At 43.7% G+C, this 17837-nt stretch overlaps 3 protein-coding genes across 6 annotated transcripts; 2 read left to right on the top strand and 1 right to left on the bottom strand.

Moving 5' to 3' along the window:
* Positions 1–14: 14 nt before the first annotated feature.
* Positions 15–11128, bottom strand: LOC117452459 (ubiquitin-conjugating enzyme E2 G1-like). Its single transcript, XM_034091113.2, has 6 exons — positions 10956–11128; positions 6084–6186; positions 5883–5980; positions 3966–4144; positions 2341–2447; positions 15–1897 (listed from the first exon to the last, which is right to left on the bottom strand). Exons 1-5 carry the CDS (start codon positions 10996–10998, stop codon positions 2361–2363), a joined length of 510 nt encoding a protein of 169 aa, XP_033947004.1. The 5' UTR covers positions 10999–11128; the 3' UTR covers positions 15–1897; positions 2341–2360.
* Positions 11067–13545, top strand: LOC117452457 (rho guanine nucleotide exchange factor 26-like). 4 transcript variants are annotated; one of them, XM_034091110.2, is made up of 7 exons: positions 11067–11435; positions 11677–11741; positions 11837–12132; positions 12501–12580; positions 13007–13157; positions 13236–13363; positions 13466–13545. In XM_034091110.2, exons 1-5 carry the CDS (start codon positions 11353–11355, stop codon positions 13086–13088), a joined length of 606 nt encoding a protein of 201 aa, XP_033947001.1. In that variant the 5' UTR covers positions 11067–11352; the 3' UTR covers positions 13089–13157; positions 13236–13363; positions 13466–13545. The 4 variants fall into 4 exon arrangements, with proteins under 4 accessions (XP_033947001.1, XP_033947002.1, XP_033947000.1 ...); XM_034091109.2 differs by having other exon boundaries at positions 11068–11435; positions 12420–12580; positions 13240–13363; XM_034091108.2 differs by having other exon boundaries at positions 11068–11435; positions 12420–12580.
* On the top strand, positions 13466–14511 carry LOC117452460 (rho guanine nucleotide exchange factor 16-like). Its single transcript, XM_071204446.1, has 4 exons — positions 13466–13538; positions 13629–13721; positions 13801–14096; positions 14180–14511. The coding sequence occupies exons 2-4, from the start codon at positions 13662–13664 to the stop codon at positions 14223–14225; spliced, it is 402 nt and encodes a 133-aa protein (XP_071060547.1). The 5' UTR covers positions 13466–13538; positions 13629–13661; the 3' UTR covers positions 14226–14511.
* The last annotated feature ends 3326 nt before the right edge of the window (positions 14512–17837 follow it).

The raw sequence follows: 17837 nt of genomic DNA, 5'->3' as shown, positions 1-17837 counted from the left end.
CACTAAACAGGCTGTCTCTGTGTACACACTTTATTGAGCATCAAGTCCAATATACATTGCATCGACACAAAATGGAAATCAAATAATAACAATAATGGCGTTAGGGTGGATTTACCTGGACACGCCATTTTTTCTCAGAGCGTATTGCTTAATGACATTTCAACCGCACCGAATCTGTGCAAATACAGTGAACACCGGTCAGAGGAGGTCATGGTAGGTTAGAACATCCAAAGAAAGGTGTAATGTGGACAGCAGTCATGTGATCATGAAGTCTACAGAATATCTACTAACTAAACACGTCACATTCACTCCTTCAAACCTGATTGCATGCGCGAAAAACAAAAAACACGGTGAGATATTTTGTTCTTTTTAATGTCAGTCAGTCATGTATCATGGTTTCCAGATACCCCCCAAACTGTGTGTATCCTTAAAAAAATAAAAGGTGTGTTCATTTCTCCTCAGAACACGTTTACGAAGTGCAAAACCCCAATTCAGTGATGGTGATAAATATTGTCCAAGATGGTGATTTAAAGAGGATTACCCAACGATAAACCCTCGAGTGAAAGTGACTAGTATTCTCCTTTACCCAGATGTTGATAACATGCCACACCAAAATAAGAAAACTAGCATATTTCTACAACGGAGCCCCGAAAATTCAGTGCTAGATTAAAAAAACGGATTTAATTCACCTTTAAATTGAGTTAGCGTGGATTTCTTCGCAGTTTTGGCTATTTCCCCACTGTATTTGGTTTTCCGCGATTCATGATAACGAGTGATAATGAATAGATTTCCTAATGGACCATGAGACACAGGTGTAAAAGGAGTTCTTAACCCACAAAATAATAATTCCTTTAGCAAATATTCATCCTGTTTTAGTTTGAAGTCTGTCAGAAAATGGAGAAATTCTGAAGAGGTACTTTTAATTAAATATGGGAAGCAAAAATATATTAAATCATCCATTTACAAACTCGCACAACATTTATCCAGTCGTATGAAGATTACTATTTACAAACAAATGCACCGTTTACTACAATTTTCTTGCACAAAAGTGTTTTAAATAGAGCATTTTAAAGTAAAAGTCATGCGTTTGTGGAGTAGTGTGCATAAACAAGTTAATTAAACTTGGATTATACCGTATAAGTGTCAGTTTTTTCATTTTTGTATTCACTTTGAAGGCATAAAAACACAATTTTCTTTTAGGGTGATTTGACTTAAATTGTGTGATATGTTGTGGGTGAAGTATTCCTTTAAGGATCAGGAGTAGAGAGGTTGCTTGTGTGCGAGGCTTTATATTATAAAACAATAACCCTCAAATCACTGAGTAAGCCATTCATTTCCCATCTAGCAGATTAAACACAACGGAGCTGTTTGAGAGTCAAGGTTTTATAAGTGAAACGCTAACACACAGGACGCTGTTTTTTAGGAAATTAAACTGTGAAACCCCTCTTAAACTGTCTCTCTTAAAGATAAGAGGAAGTGAAGCCCACAAAAGGCAACAGTGATTCAAAGACGGTGTGGAAAATAATCAGAAATATTGACAGGGATTCGTTGGGCGACGTTAATCTGGTGACGGGGTTTTATAGTTTTGACACAATCTTGACCACTGAATTGCATAAGAAACCTGGTACAAAGTAGAAACTGTTCAGCAGCAGATAAAAAAGCAAGTTAATTTACAGTAGTGACATATCTTACATCATTAATTTGTTCAAAATAAATAAAATTAAATATACAATTCCGGAAACGGGTTAATTTCGCTGGTAGGGTTTCTCAAATTGGCTCGTCTGGCGGAAAATGAAACCGTTCACAGAAACGTGTTTGAAGCCAACCGGTTCCTTCCTCTGGCAAAACATGGGTGCAAAAGCCTGCTGAATCTTCCCTCTGAAGGCATTCCCTTTACCTGGAGAACAGACAAAGAAAACATTGTTATTATTATATTGGGAATTAAGTTAATATCTAACTTTGTCCTGCACGTAAAAACTAAACAAAAACGTCTCTGTGACTTTAGGCGTAAGATAAAGCAAGTTTTTTGTCTTGTTTTAATTATACTGAATGAGAAATATGAGTTTTTATATTTTTTCATTCGAACGGAGCATGAATAAATAATTAATCTGTATTTCACGACTGTAATAATAATAAAAAATGCTGTTTAAGGGCGCCTTTCACGACACCCAAGTACAACGTACAATTGAGTAAATACTATAAGAGGTAAAAGCACAACAGGCAGTCATGGAGGAGACAATCACAAACGATAGGGTCAGGTGATCTGAACAGGTTGTTTCTTAGTTGGGATTTGAATGTGGTGATTGTGTCAGACTGTCGGATGTGTAACTCTTCACTTACCCTGGAATTTAAATGGATTCCTAATCAAAAGCCATCTCTTGACTTTTTCTTACGCAGCGAGCCACCTTCCTCTTGAATTCTCCGTTAGGGTCCTCCCTCCACTCTTTCTACGGGAACAACAACACACTGTTCTTTCAGAGACTCGTCCTCAATTCACTTTAACCGCTATGATAACAGGAATAAACAGGATTTCTACCAGGGGTGGGAACGTATGTGTGAGTACATGAACACAATCTAAAGGCTTATTTGGTGGCCTTTTCAGATCTAGGTAAACTGTTTTTTGGGGTGGGATTTTTCCCCCAAGAGAAGAACAATAATGCTCGACTCCAATCTTTCTTGGTGTTAAAAAACAAGCTTATGTTATAGTAAAGAAAAACATATTTTTTAAAAGATTTGTAGATATTTTGAGTAGATTCAGAATTTGAGAAGATAAGAAAATATTGATTAAGATTAGATGTTCTTAAAGCCCGCGTCACACTGTCCCGAAATTGACACACGAATATGGAATTGTGAATTTTGCACGAAGATGGCCCCGAAGTTGGTCAACAGCCGAAGCAAGTACGATGCCTACAGAAGGCCACACGATGGCACCCGAACCACACACTCCATCGTGTTGTTTCCATAGCAACAACAACTTCCTGTCAACAGCGTAAACTCGCCTTCAAAATAAAAGCATCTAAATAAAACAGGAAGTTAACCTAAATTACATTTAAGACATACAACTGCAACGAAAGTAACAAAAACAATTAAATATCCTTTTCAGTTTCACAGAACACAAATTGGGTTATTTACATAATATGTTTACATGATTTAGTTGTGAAATAAATGTAATCTCGATGTCATCGTACTATAATACGATGGCTACACGACGGCATTGCGAGGGCTTCACGTAGTCGTGTTGCCTTCCTAAGACAATCGGGCAGCTTCTTGTTTCCTTCGTATTGTCTTCGTGAGGCGAAAAATGCAAGATGACACGATGCCCTCACGATGGCCTCATAAAGGGCAAAATGGACACACAAATTCAACATGAAAATGAACCTTCGCAAGGTCCTTTGGCATGCCAAAGATTTTGCCACCGCTCACGAAGTTGCTGCCGGAGCCTGAGAAACTCCACCGGCGGTCATACGATGGCTTAAGATGCCCTCACGAATGGCCCGATGTTGTAACGAACAGAGCCGAATTTGAACATTTCCTTTATCGTGTGTCCATCTGGTGTCAATTTCGGGACAGTGTGACGCGCGCTTTATTGATCTCAATTTGGGATTTTTTTTTTAATCCATCATTACATTAATCAAATGTTTCCCACCCCTAATTTCTATCGTCATCAATAAATGCTTTTAGGAAAAAACGTTATTAAAAAATTGATTTTTAGATTTAGATTTCTAGTGTCATGTGCAGGGTAATAATAATAATAATAATAATAAATGACTTATATAGCGCTTTTCTAAAAACTGAAAGACGTTTTGACAGAGAATAAAACAAAAAACGAAGAAAAATACTACAAAAACAGAAAAGAGGGGAGGGGTCAGGGATTGAATGCCGTGTTGAACAGGTGGGTTTTGAGTGATTGGGTTGAGGTAGTGAGTTCCATAGGGTGGGTATAGGGTATAAGAGGTGTAACTCACCGCTGCGTCCACGTTGGCCGGCGAGTCGCTGTTGGGGTCTGCCAGCATGGAGATCACACTGATCATGATTGTCTCGACGGTATGGATCGGTAACCAGCGCTCCTCCGGCTTCTCGTACCCAAACTTATCCTCGCCGGGCTCGTGAAGAATCGAGATGCAAACATCCCCGTTCTTTGCAACTGGGGAGGAAAAGGGAAGGAACGTTGTCTACATTTAATAAAGGAAAATAATGATATAATAATATTTCTAGATAAGATGTTCATGGTCTGGGATGTTGATAATTAGACGTGCAACTCAACTGCAGATTACATTTGTTATATCATATATATCTGCTGATTGTTTTCTAGATTCATCATGTATTGTTGTGTCAGTCCAAAGCCTAAAGATAATCACTTACAATTATTGTAAGAAAAAGATCCAGAATTTTCGCTCCTATAACGTCATTGGCGACATCCAGCACACGTGACACATCCCAACCTATATTCTCCAGCACACGTGACACGTCCCAACCTATATTCTCCAGCACACGTGACACGTCCCAACCTATATTCTCCAGCACACGTGACACGTCCCAACCAATATTCTCCAGCACACGTGACACGTCCCAACCAATATTCTCCAGCACACGTGACACGTCCCAACCTATATTCTCCAGCACACGTGACACGTCCCAACCTATATTCTCCAGCACACGTGACACGTCCCAACCTATATTCTCCAGCACACGTGACACGTCCCAACCTATATTCTCCAGCACACGTGACATGTCCCAACCTATATTCACCAGCACACGTGACATGTCCCAACCTATATTCTCCAGCACACGTGACACGTCCCAGCCAATATTCTCCAGCACACGTGACACGTCCCAGCCTATATTCTCCAGCACACGTGACACGTCCCAGCCTATTGTCTCCAGCACACGTGACACATCCCAACCTATATTCTCCAGCACACGTGACACGTCCCAGCCTATATTCTCCAGCACACGTGACACGTCCCAGCCTATATTCTCCAGCACACGTGACACGTCCCAGCCTATATTCTCCAGCACACGTGACACGTCCCAGCCTATATTCTCCAGCACACGTGACATGTCCCAACCTATATTCTCCAGCACACGTGACACGTCCCAGCCTATATTCTCCAGCACACGTAACACGTCCCAACCAATATTCTCCAGCACACGTGACACGTCCCAGCCTATATTCTCCAGCACACGTAACACGTCCCAACCAATATTCTCCAGCACACGTGACACGTCCCAGCCTATATTCTCCAGCACACGTGACACGTAGTTAGGAGCATAACATGGCATTTAATCACCGCACCGCAGCGTTTAGCTGAGCTTCACCCCGTAGAAATCTCTCTAGCAGGGGAAAGCTGCGTGACACTACAAAGGGGCGTGGCTAGCAGCAGACATTCAATTTAAAGCTACGGTCACAGAATCAGCCTGTTTGCAACAGGGCTGGAATAGAGGGGTATGAGCAGTCTGAGGCATGGCTACAATGGGTGATCTGTTTGGTATTTTAAGCAAAAAACTTATAGATATTTGGTATAGGTATGGCCCTACAATATATTTTTCCAATATAGCATAATAGGTCCACTTTAAGTAACATCTTGCTCTCAGGACTTTTACTTGTAGCAGAGTATTTTAAGACCATAACAATTTGTATTTTACTTTAGTAAAGGATCTGAGTACTTATTCAACCGTTACTAATAACAGTGGTGTAAAGTAATTAAGTACATTTACTCAAGTACTGCACTGAAGTGAGGGAATTTAACTGCAGACAAAACAACGTGACGACAGACTTTATTTCACGAGCAAACTCAGAGCATGCTTTATCACAAAACCCTTTAAAATCATCAAATAAAGAAGCAGAAATTAACTTAATTCACAAGTGATGGCATCTTTACCGTTTGGGTGCCAGATCTCAGTGATGAACTTCATCTTTGGAGGCCGTAGAGGATAATCATAGGGAAAGGTGAGGTATGCTTTGAAAAACCCGCCTTCACTGCAATAAAAAAAAACAGAGAAAGGACAAATTATGACTTCAAATAGTCATTTATATATATTTCTGTTCATTGTATCTTGTTTGACAATATGTTCTCTCTTACAAAAGGGTATCTTGTGGACCGATGATCACGACTTCCCATTTATAAATGTCATCGTCGTCTATCAGACCAGCTGAAAAGCCCTCCACCGGGTTCTTGTTGAGCTCTGAAAAGAAAAGACATCATTTAACAAAAATAAACTGGAGATAAAAAGCAACTTTAACAAAAGGGACAGGTCTATAACATTCATGAGCGGGTAATGGGTAAATATTAAAGGGTATATTTTGAAGATGTTTGACAAATCTCTTGCAAAAGACAGAAATAAAAAGGCAATTGTGCGGAGAATGATAATAAACATATCATGTAGCCGATTGGTTTGATTTGACAAAGAAGCACACACTATATTCCATTAGGTTTAAATACGGTGTTAAAAACGATTTAAAAGTTATCCAGGATTTGGTGAATGTTATTAGACCAATGCTTTGAAACCAGACCTCGACAGAACACCTTCAAGCAATAAATAATATTTCTAACTGGGGGAAACTTCTGAAGCAAGGACGAGGAGAGCTGGAGCTTTGATGGCAAACACCGACGGTTTATTTGGAGCTTCGGCCGGAGAATTCACAAGACATGGGCCACGGTCTGACCACACGGTTGAGATGCCACCATCAATTCTGAAGAACCCTCCTGTCGCTCGAGGTTTTAACTAAGTCAGAGTGTAATGATTAACATTCTTCATTAGTTAGACTAAACAGCTGAGGACACTGAATCACATTTGTTGTCGCTTATGGCTCGGGGTCATCTACACCCCGAGAAGGATGTCTTCCAGGTGTCCCACAACAATGAGTATCTCTGACCGAGAGTTGCCCGGTCACAAACTGGTAACAACAACAACTTGCTAGGGCAGCCCTCCGAGATAACGGCTGCTCAAGGCTGGTCATCTGCGTCAGAGGGCGGAGGAGGACATGCAGGGCAAATTATTCCCCAACACTAACAAACAAAACAATGATTTTAAAAATGTGTAAAAAGCAACAACACAAGAGGTAAAAACCCAGCTGCTAGAAGACAAAAGTAAAAATGTTTAAATAAACGTTTAAACGATAAATCTGCGACAATAACACTGACGTTGAAGGTGGGTCACATGTGTTTTCATACAAGTTCTACTGTGAAGCAGCTGCAGGACATGTTGAGTTTGAATTGACAAGTATTTTGAAAAAGCAAAGATCCAATGGAGTTGATTTGCCCTCTGAGCCCTTGTTTCCATGATTTGTCCCAGACATAGGCTCCTGGTTAGAGCCTTACGTTTCTAACAAAGTAGAGCTGCATTGATTTAGCCCAGTACGCTAAAGGTTCTGGTGTCATTTTGTATTCAAAAAGGTTTTTTAAAAATGCCCGTTTCAGCCTCTCAAACATGTAGACTTTCTGCTTTGAATGTTGAATTGAGCCGTCCCTTATAGATACCATCTCTTTACGTTAGTGAGCCGGATCATTTGACTTGGCTCTCTTAAAGTGCCGGCTGTTTCGCCTCCCAAACGGCTCTTCATGTTACCACAGTTTACCACGGAGCCTCACCCCTAGATTCCACCGGGTCTGTCTGCGTCGCATTACGGCTCAGAAGTGTCCCAGAAGCGTCTCGGCGCTGGGCTCCGCTCAAAATAGGATTCAAGTCTATTTTTCAACGCGAGGCGTTGCAGAGGCGCCGGGCGGGAAGTGGACCGGTCAGAGCATTCGGCCCATCCCCACAATAAACTAATTGTGCAGACCCTATCCCTCCGTAGTCTTTCAAGTAGGAGGAGAAATGCCAGCGTTCCCCTCCGGTTTACAGGCACTGTGTACATTATATATATAGAATAATTATGATGATGAATGCATTTTTTTTTTACCACTAAAATTAGGGATGCACGATATTGGTTTTTTGAAACCGATAACTTCCTGCTTCTCAAGACCGATACCGATAACCGATAATAATATAATATATATATTAAATGTACCTGTAGTTTTTGCACACCTGGTGGTAAAAAAGAGACTAGTAGTGAGCAAATGACATGAGCAACATTTACTACTATGAACAAAACAAAGCCAAGAACAGTTTCGACTTCAAAGTGACCATATTTATTTTCCCAAATAAACTTCTTTCCTTTTTCAAAAGCCTCGTCGATAGGTCAAAGCCCCGGTGCCTTTGCAGCTGGCTTTGGATTCGCCGCTAGTTTAGCAGCGCAGGCGTCTTCGTACGCTGTTAACACACCATCGTAGTCATGGCGATGTTTCAGGTGACTGATCAGGTTGGAAGTATTATAGCTTGTTGCCTTCTTCCCTCCTCGTGGAACTTCTGCATTTGTTAATACAAATAGCAAGCGAACTATCTAACTCTGAAACTTTGAAATAGTCCCATCAGAGGTTGCGCTAGACTTTTTCGCTGTCCGTCATTTTGACGGACAGGATCGTAAAACTTCTGTCAAAATCCAGAATTACCCGTCGGCCTTCACACAACTCTGAGGGGGGGGGGGGGGAAGCATGCTCGTGAACTGTCAACAGGGGGGGGGGGGGTGTTATGCATGGCTGCTGCACCTCGCGGGAGCGTGCACAGCGTAAAGCCAAAACTCAGACATTTCAATGATTTGTACGGCACACAGTTAGGTTTGGAAACGGTATGATTTCCTTTTTGGAGGGCATGCATAACACCGGAGCCTCGCTGCGGGGACACTTTGGCGCTGTTCCGAGTTCGTTCTAATCTGTCAAAATGATGGACTGCTTTCAGATTTGTCCGTCATTGTTAAAAAAAATTCGTCATAGGCGGAAAATATTCGGTTAACGCGACCTCTGAGTCCCATACTACTGACGACATGTTTGTTTACTGTCCTGGCTTCACGGCCGCTCACCATTTACGTCACAGCCAGGCGTGAGTTAGGGAGCGCTGGATTTGTGAAGAACTCCCCTCTTCCTAAACCACTAACACCACAGTACTGGCAAAACGGGAGGAGCCGAGAGAAAAACAAGCGCCCCTCATCCCAATCCACCCACACCGCAGTATTTTTTTGTACCCAAAAAATATATTGTATATTATCGGGGCTATTAATACTTTTATCGGGTTTATCGGGATGACGTCATAATTCCTAATATCGGACCGATAATTATCGTGCACCACTAACTAAAATACAGCAACACATCTTTGATTCATGTCGTTTATAACTGGAATATTACAATTATTATTAACTTTGTCTGCACAAAGTAGCCTGTCCAGGAGATATGCCCCCCCCCCGCCCCCCGCTCATCGCCTGTCCTTGTCCTTTTCGTAATTTCAAGCAATAAACACTCTCAATCTTCTCTCGAATTATTACTTTTTTTGGACGCCTCCTGGCGGAAACGCTGTCTCACATTATTGAAAGTTCAATAAAGTTTGACTAAGGCTGACTGAATCAAATCGTGGTTTCCAATCATAATCAACAGCGACTCATCAACTTGAAAAACTGAATTGAGTCAAACACTACAGCCAGTGATTCACAAACCCACACAGAACCCAAAATAACTCCGTCAGAGAAAAGGAAGATGTTCTGTCGTCATCCAGAGTCACACCTTTGGACTGGACTCCTGTTGTCAGTGTAACTTCATCTGTAGGTCGCTTTGACTTCAGTGTATAAAGGGAAATAATGATAAGTCTTGATACAACGTCTGGGATGTTGATAATTAGGAATGCAGCTCAACTACAGATTACACTTATTATACATTACAAATCTGCTGATTATGTTCTAGATTCATCATGTATTGTTTTTTTATTAAAAGAAAGATAAAAGCATGAAATCTCTATATTTGAGAATCTAAAAACAGGATTTTGGGATGAAAATGAACTGGAATGAATAATACTTCTTCCGAACTTTATATATTTCTGAAATGTGCTTTTGTGCAGAATAAGTACCTTTACTTTATGTACTACAAGTATATTTTGATGCCAATACTTTTCTACTTTTACTCATGTAACATCTTGCTTTTTCAGGACGTTTACTTGTAGCAGAGTATTTTAAGAGCATAAACATGTGTATTTTACTTTAGTAAAGGATCTGAGTACTTCTTCAACCATTACTAATAACAGTGGTGTAAAGTACATTTACTTGAGATACTTGTACTTTACTTGAGTATTTCCATTGTATGCTACTTCGTACTTCTACTCCACTACATGTGTTTAATACCTTTAGTTACTTCACAGATCTGGATGAATGATGTGAAATATAATCAAGTGTTAAATCAGACTGTAGTTCCACCTGGAGTAAATCCACAAGCTACCCTGCAGTCTACAAAGTACTTCAGACTAGCTGCACCTCCACCAGCTTTGAGAACACTTTCATGATCAATCATTATAAAACATATCATATATATTATTCTGAAATGGACCAATCTGCACAACGACTACTTTTACTGTCGCTACTATATTTTGATGATAATAGTTGTGTACTTGATTGCAGGACTTGTACTTGTAACAGAGTATTCCTACACTGGTACTTCTACTCAAGTACCAGGTCTGAGTACTTCTCCACCTCTACTAATACAGTAGCTTGTAGTTTTATGTAAATCTCAGAATATAAACATCCATCATTAGCAGTTCTGACGTCATCAGAGCAGATGAGTCTTGGGATTGATTATTCCTTTGTTCCGTCCGCTAACTAATGTCCAACTTGCTAACCAGCTAGCATGGCCGGCATCTTTTCAGATATGGGTTTAATTAAGCCACATTAACTAGTGAATCTGTCTTATAATGTTAGCTAATAAAAGCAGCCTAGCCACGTATTGATCTGCGGTGATAAAGAGACCCGTTATAGTAGCTTCCTGAGCCAACTCCTATGGCGTAAACACAGCTAAAAACAGAAGCTAACGTTAGCTACTAGATGGTTAGCCTTTATAACGGCTGTATTTCCTTACAATATTTAACTCATATTCACATACCTGCCAGTTGTTTTCGGAGAAGTAATGCTGATTGTTCGGTCATGGTACGCTGACTTAGATGTAAATGACTTTGTGTTGACAAATACTTTCCAAATAATAGAGGTAAAGCTGTGGATTTAGCGCTGCTGGTTTCTCTGTGTTTTGACACAAGCTGCTGGATGTAGCCCTGCGCATGCGCGGCGGCAGTTCACTGTTGATCACCAGAGGCTTGAAAAGAAACACACAGCTGGTTCCAGTTATTGTGATTGCTGCTCAGTTCAGACTGCATCAGCCTGCGCTCACTCAACCTGAGTGTCTCTGGGTCAAATAAAGGATCCCTCAGTAGACAAACACATCCACATTTGCACCGTTGTCAGAGTTTTAAAAATAAAGAGTCTGTGTGAGAGACTGAGGCGCTATGGATCCATGTGACTGCACAAATGAAGACATTGGAGGTCATGATGGGAGCAGTGACTCCCTGGAAGACCTTCAGGATTCAAGGTAAGGACCGCATGGTGCACTTCGAAAACTAAGTTAACTTTATTTGTAGGATTGTGACGATGAAATATCTTTGTCCTTTTAGATCCCTCCCATAGACGTATCTTTAACTTGGGATTTGAAACCTAGTAGCCCAACCTTTTACTCAGCAAACTAGCTAGAGGAGGACAATCCAGAATTGTCTGTATTAATAACATTTTAAACGTCCACTTTTAACTAACTGTGAACTGCTTTTTAAACGCAGGGCAGCAGATACAGCTGAGGTGGAAGAGCTGTGCGTGTCCTTCCAGTCCAAGTACTTCAATTTATGTAAGTGTATATTTCTCTGCGCTATTGAGTGGTTGAATAGTGTAACCTACAGCCATGTCATGTGACTTTCCTTCATCTCCTTGTTTGCTCTGAAGACCCTCTGTACCAGGACTACCAGGAATACTGTGTGCAGGCGGAGAGCGATGATTTGAACCAACGGAACACAGGTTTTTTGAGCACACTGACGATCCCCCAGGAGCTAGAGACTCCTATTATTGTCTACAGCAGCAGCGTTAATTATACAAGCTTTCAACAACTATCCAATGCTGGGGATAAATGCTTGGCTGAGGCTCTCCCAGTCAGGCTTTCGACCCTTTGGCAAGATCTAGAGGAGGTGAAGGCGTCTGGCCTGCTCACAAGGTTGCCAGAAGAAGAGCTCAAACTTCAGGAGGTGAGTGGAACCTTCTGCATCCAATCCTCCTCAGAAGCAGCTCACAGATTATTGTTAAATGCTCAGTAACTTCATTAAAAGCTGGACACTTTAGTTTATTGGAAATGTTCCCAAAACGGGATTAAATATACTATTTTCCAGGGAATTATTTTAGCTGTGAAACTATGCACTATGTGCGGTTTATTAGTTTTGCTGACAATAAGAAACCAAAATATCATCCTACTTTCGCAGAGAAATGAATTGTCACAGAAATGTATACATAATGAATTATTTTTCTCCCTCTGAAGTCGATGTTTGAGTTGATCGGCTCTGAAGTGTCTTACCTAAACAGCCTTACTGTTGCTGTCAAACACTTCTATGCTTCGAAGGAACTGAAACAGTTCCTGACTCCAATGGAGCATCACCATTTGTTTTCCAACATTTGTCAAATAATGGCAGCCAGTAAAACGTGAGAACTCCACATATCACTACATCTTATTTCTTAAAGGTGGGGTAGGTAAGTTTCAGAAACCGGCTCGAGATACACTTTTTGTTATATTCCATGGAATGCTCTTAACATCCCGATAGCAATTAATATCTGAAGTGCTTTGACAAAAATCCATAAAAAAATTCATCTGTAGAAGCCGGAATACTGTAAAAAGTACAACCAGCGGCCTACCTGCCTGTCAGCCTGCCATCGGGGCACACACTGATCTCGTGCCCTCATTGGTCATGTGCGCGTTCGTGTGTGTTGGAGGAGGGGCTCTGTAAGGAAGTGGTAGATTTTCTCCGGTTGTGTATTTTCAAATTCTCGCGATCTCGAGCCGGTTTCTCAAACTTACCTACCCCACCTTTAAGTGTTTACGTCTGCTAAATTTGAGTTTGTCCCTTATAGGTTCCTAATGGATCTGGAAGGCCAACTGGAGGAGTGTGTTGATTTCTCAGGTGGGGGACATTGTGCTGCAGCACTGCCCTGAGTTTCACAGGGTCTACGTGCCGTATGTGATCAACATGAGGTACCAGGAGACCATGGTCAACCAGCTGCTGTAAGTCTCTGCACGTGACATTACTGCTGGCGCTCCACAACGCCAATAACTTCACATTCAATCTCTTCCATTTCCAAGGCAGCAAAACGGAGATGTTCTGCATTTAATCGAGAACATCGAGTCACACAGACTGTCAAAGGCAGAACCTGAGGTCATTCCTTGCACTTCCTTTCCAAAGAATTACACGTATTAAACTCCTCCTTCAGGTTAGCCTCGTGATATTTTAATTGTTTGCATGCATATATTTAACCAGCACAATGTGTTTCAGACCTCTTCTAAGGTTTGTGTTGGGTTGTCTTTCATTTCAGAGCATCCTGAAACAGACCAAACCAGACGCTGACTCTAAATCCAATCTGGAAAAAGCAATGGCAGCCTTTCCACGAGGTAAGAGTTGGGCAGGGTCTGTGCGCCCCCGGAGGTGCGATTAGCAAATGGACTCCAAACATGTTATGCATCTTCTCTGACCCACAGATTGTAACAAGGTGTGATAAGGGGGTCCGCAAAATGGAACGCATTGAGGAGCTGGTTTGTCTGGACAGGCTGCTGGATTTTGGCAAAATGAAGGTGTCGAGTTTCTTAACACAGGTTACAAAAAACAGGTTCACGTCTTTTATCAAATCTGAATGTCTCTTCCTCGTTGCAGTCGGTCCCTCTGGTTGTAAGCGGCCGTGTGCTGCTGCACCAGGGTCCCATGAGACACAGCTGCTTCTCAAGTGTATACCTCCACCTCTTCAATGACCTTTTGGTCATCTCGTCAAAGAAGTATTGGTTCCAACCCGCGGGGTTCACCGTTGTGGATCATGCGGAGTTCCCCAGCCATGTGAAAGTGAAGCATGCTCAGACTGAGCTCCTGGGTCCGCCCCCAGACTCCTTCCTGTTGCATCTCTATAAAAGTCACTCCGGACCACCCACCACCATGAAACTTGCTGCAGAAACAAGGTCCACGTGGACATTTTGTATATGTCTTTTAATACTAATAAATATCCGGTTTAATTTATTGGCTTTTTCTGATTGTATTGCAGGTCGGATACCGAGGTGTGGATGAAGTTGCTGCAGTGTAAACGGTAGAGGATTCATGACTCTGCGGACTCATTTTAAACTTCGATTTGTGGTTGTTTTTAAAATTGCACATTTCTAATATATAAACATTTGATAATAACAATTACTGTATGACTGTTTAGATGCATCTTCCACTTAACTGCACCTTTTTATAATCTTAAGGGCACCATATGGCACAAGGATTTAAACATGCACTTGTTTTTTACAATTTGACACGAGGCAGTAAAGGAAACTTGTTGAATTACTTCTTGAGAATGTATTTATTCACGTGTATTAAAATGCTGGAAACTTTTAATCAATCTGTCTTTCACTTCATTATAAACAAGTTTATCCATATTCTGAAACACTTCAAATGAATAAAGAAGGTAAGAATGGCCGCTGATGTTCTCACTGTGAAATATTGATAAAACATTTAACCCAATACCAAGCAGACATTATTTTGACTCGGTGTTTTAGTACATGTATAGAGGAAATCTGTAATATCATCAGTAGCAAAGAAAAACGAGCTGTAATACTTAAAATTGAGAACTGTGCTCAAACAGGCATCCAGTGACACGAAGAACACAACATAATGGACCCGTCTGCGGGTTAATATAACCATATCAGACAATCTATTCTCAGTTTAAACCTCCTTCTGTTCCTCCGACCTGAAACGTGAGCGGTGGAGGTGGAAGGTGCGAGGAGTAGAGGCAACGGGCATAAAACATAATGAGACGTGATTCAAGTTCCATCCATCCATCTTCTCCCGCTTATCCGTGGTCGGGTCGCGGGGGTAGCAGTTCCAGCAGAGAGCCCCAAACTTTCTTTTCCCTGGCGACATCAACCAGCTCTGACTGGGGGATCCCAAGGCGCTCCCAGGCCAGCGAAGAGATATAATCCCTCCACCTGGTCCTAGGTCTACCCCTTGGTCTCTTCCCAGCTGGACGTGCCTGGAACACCTCCCTAGGGAGGCGCCCAGGTGGCATCCTAACTAGGTGCCCGAACCACCTCAACTGGCTTCTTTCGACGCGAAGGAGGAGCGGCTCAACTCCGAGTCCCTCCCTGATGACCGAACTTCTCACCTTATCTCTAAGGGAGACACCAGCCACCCGGCGGAGGAAACCCATCTCGGCCGCTTGTATCCGCGATCTCGTTCTTTCGGTCATGACCCATCCTTCATGACCGTAGGTGAGGGTAGGAATGAAAATGGCCCGGTAGACAGAGAGCTTTGCCTTCCGGCTCAGCTCCCTTTTCGTCACAACGGTGCGGTAAAGCGACTGCAATACCGCTCCCGCTGCTCCGACTCTCCGGCCCATCTCACGCTCCATTGATCCCTCACTCGAGAACAAGACCCCGAGATACTTGAACTCCTTCACTTGGGGTAAGGACTCATTCCCTACTTGGAGTGGACAGTCCATCGGTTTCCTGCTGAGAACCATGGCCTCAGATTTGGAGGTGCTGATCCTCATCCCAGCCGCTTCACACTCGGTTGCGAACCGATCCAGTGAGTGCTGAAGCCATCAGAACCACATCATCTGCAAAAAGCAGTGGTGCAATCCTTAGTCCACCCCCCCCACGACTACGCCTCGAAATCCGATCCATGTATATTACAAACAGGATTGGTGACAAAGCGCAGCCCTGGCGGAGGCCAACCCTCACCGGAAATGGGTCCGACTTACAGCTCTCGCTTTGGGAGTACAGAGATTGGATGGCCCTGAGTAGAGACCCCCTCACCCCATACTCCCGCAGCACCTCCCACAGTAACTCCCTGGGAACCCGGTCATACGCCTTCTCCAAGTCTACAAAACACATGTAGACCGGATAAGCGTACTCCCAGGCCCCCTCCAGGATCCTTGCGAGAGTAAAAAGCTGATCCGTCGTTCCACGACCAGGACGGAATCCGCATTGTTCCTCCTCAATCTGAGGTTCGACAATCGGCCTGACCCTCCTTTCGAGTACCTTGGAGTAAACTTTCCCGGGGAGGCTGAGTAGTGTGATGCCTCTGTAATTGGCACACACCCTCTGATCCCCCTTTTTGAAAAGGGGGACCACCACCCCGGTCTGCCACTCCTTCGGTACCGTTTCCGACTTCCACGCAACGTTGAGACGTGTCAACCATGACAGTCCCTCAACACCCAGAGCCTTCAGCATTTCCGGGCGGATCTCATCCACCCCCGGGGCTTTGCCACTGTGGAGTTGTTTGACGACCTCAGTGACCTCCCCCCGGGAGATTGGCGTTGATCCCCCGTCATACTCCAGCTCTGCCTCTAACATAGAGGGTGGAGTTGTCGGGTTCAGGAGTTCCTCAAAGTGTTCCTTCCAACGTCCCAACACTCCATCAGTTGAGGTCAACAACGTCCCATCCTTACTGTACACAGCTTGGATGGTTCCCTGCTTCCCCCTCCTGAGGTGTCGGACAGTTTTCCAGAACAACTTTGGTGCCGCCCGAAAGTCCTTCTCCATGTCTTCTCCAAACTTCTCCCACACCCGCTGCTTTGCCTCGGCCACGGATGAGGCTGCTGCCCTTCGGGCCTGTCGGTACCTTGCAACTGCCTCGGGAGTCCCCCGGGATAACAAATCCCTGAAGGCCTCCTTCTTCAGTCGGACGGCTTCCCTGACCACCGGTGTCCACCAGGAGGATCGAGGGTTACCGCCCCTTGAGGCACCTAAGACCTTGAGACCACAGCTCCCCACCGCGGCTTCGGCAATAGAGGCTTTGAACACCGACCACTCTGGTTCAATGTCCCCAACCTCCACAGGAATGCCCGAAAAGCTCCGCCGGAGGTGTGAGTTGAAGGCCTCCTGAACTTGGGCCTCCTCCAGACGTTCCCAGTTCACCCGAACTACACGTTTGGGCTTACCAGGTCTATCCAGAGGCTTCCCCCGCCACTCGACCCAACTCACCACCAGATGGTGATCAGTTGACAACTCCGCCCCTCTCTTTACCCGAGTGTCCAAAACATACGGCCTCAGGTCCGATGATACGATAACGAAATCGATCATGGACCTTCTGCCTAGGGTGCTCTGGTACCACGTACACTTATGAGCATCCTTATGTTCGAACATGGTGTTTGTTATGGCCAATCCATGACTAGCACAGAAGTCCAGTAACAAACCACCACTCCGGTTCAGATCAGGGGGGCCGTTCCTCCCAATCACGCCCCTCCAAGTGTCTCCATCATTGCCCACATGTGCGTTGAAGTCTCCCAGCAAGACTAAGGAGTCCCCTTCAGGAGCCCCATACAGGACTCTTTCCAGGGTCTCCAAGAAGGCCGAATACTCTGAACTGCTGTTGGGTGCATAAGCACACACAACAGTCAGAGTTTTCCCCCCCATAACCCGCAGGCGTAGGGAGGCGACCCTCTCGTCCACTGGGGTAAACTCCAACAACGAAGCACCTAACCGGGGACTTGTGAGTATCCCCACACCCGCCCGGCGCCTCACACCTTGAGCAACTCCGGAGAAGAATAGAGTCCAACCCCTATCCAGAAGTAAGGTTCCAGAGCCGACGCTGTGCGTAGAGGTGAGCCCAACCAGATCCAACTGGTACCGCTCCACCTCCCGCACAAGCTCCGGCTCCTTCCCCCCCAGAGAGGTGACGTTCCACGTCCCCAAAGCCAGCTTCTGCCGCCCGGGTCTGGT

The sequence above is a fragment of the Pseudochaenichthys georgianus genome, chromosome 9, assembly GCF_902827115.2.
Source record: "Pseudochaenichthys georgianus chromosome 9, fPseGeo1.2, whole genome shotgun sequence".
In the NCBI taxonomy this organism is placed as follows: Eukaryota; Metazoa; Chordata; class Actinopteri; order Perciformes; family Channichthyidae; genus Pseudochaenichthys; species Pseudochaenichthys georgianus.
The sequence above is the reverse complement of the archived record's forward strand: the minus strand, read 5'-3'. Positions and strand labels throughout refer to the sequence as shown.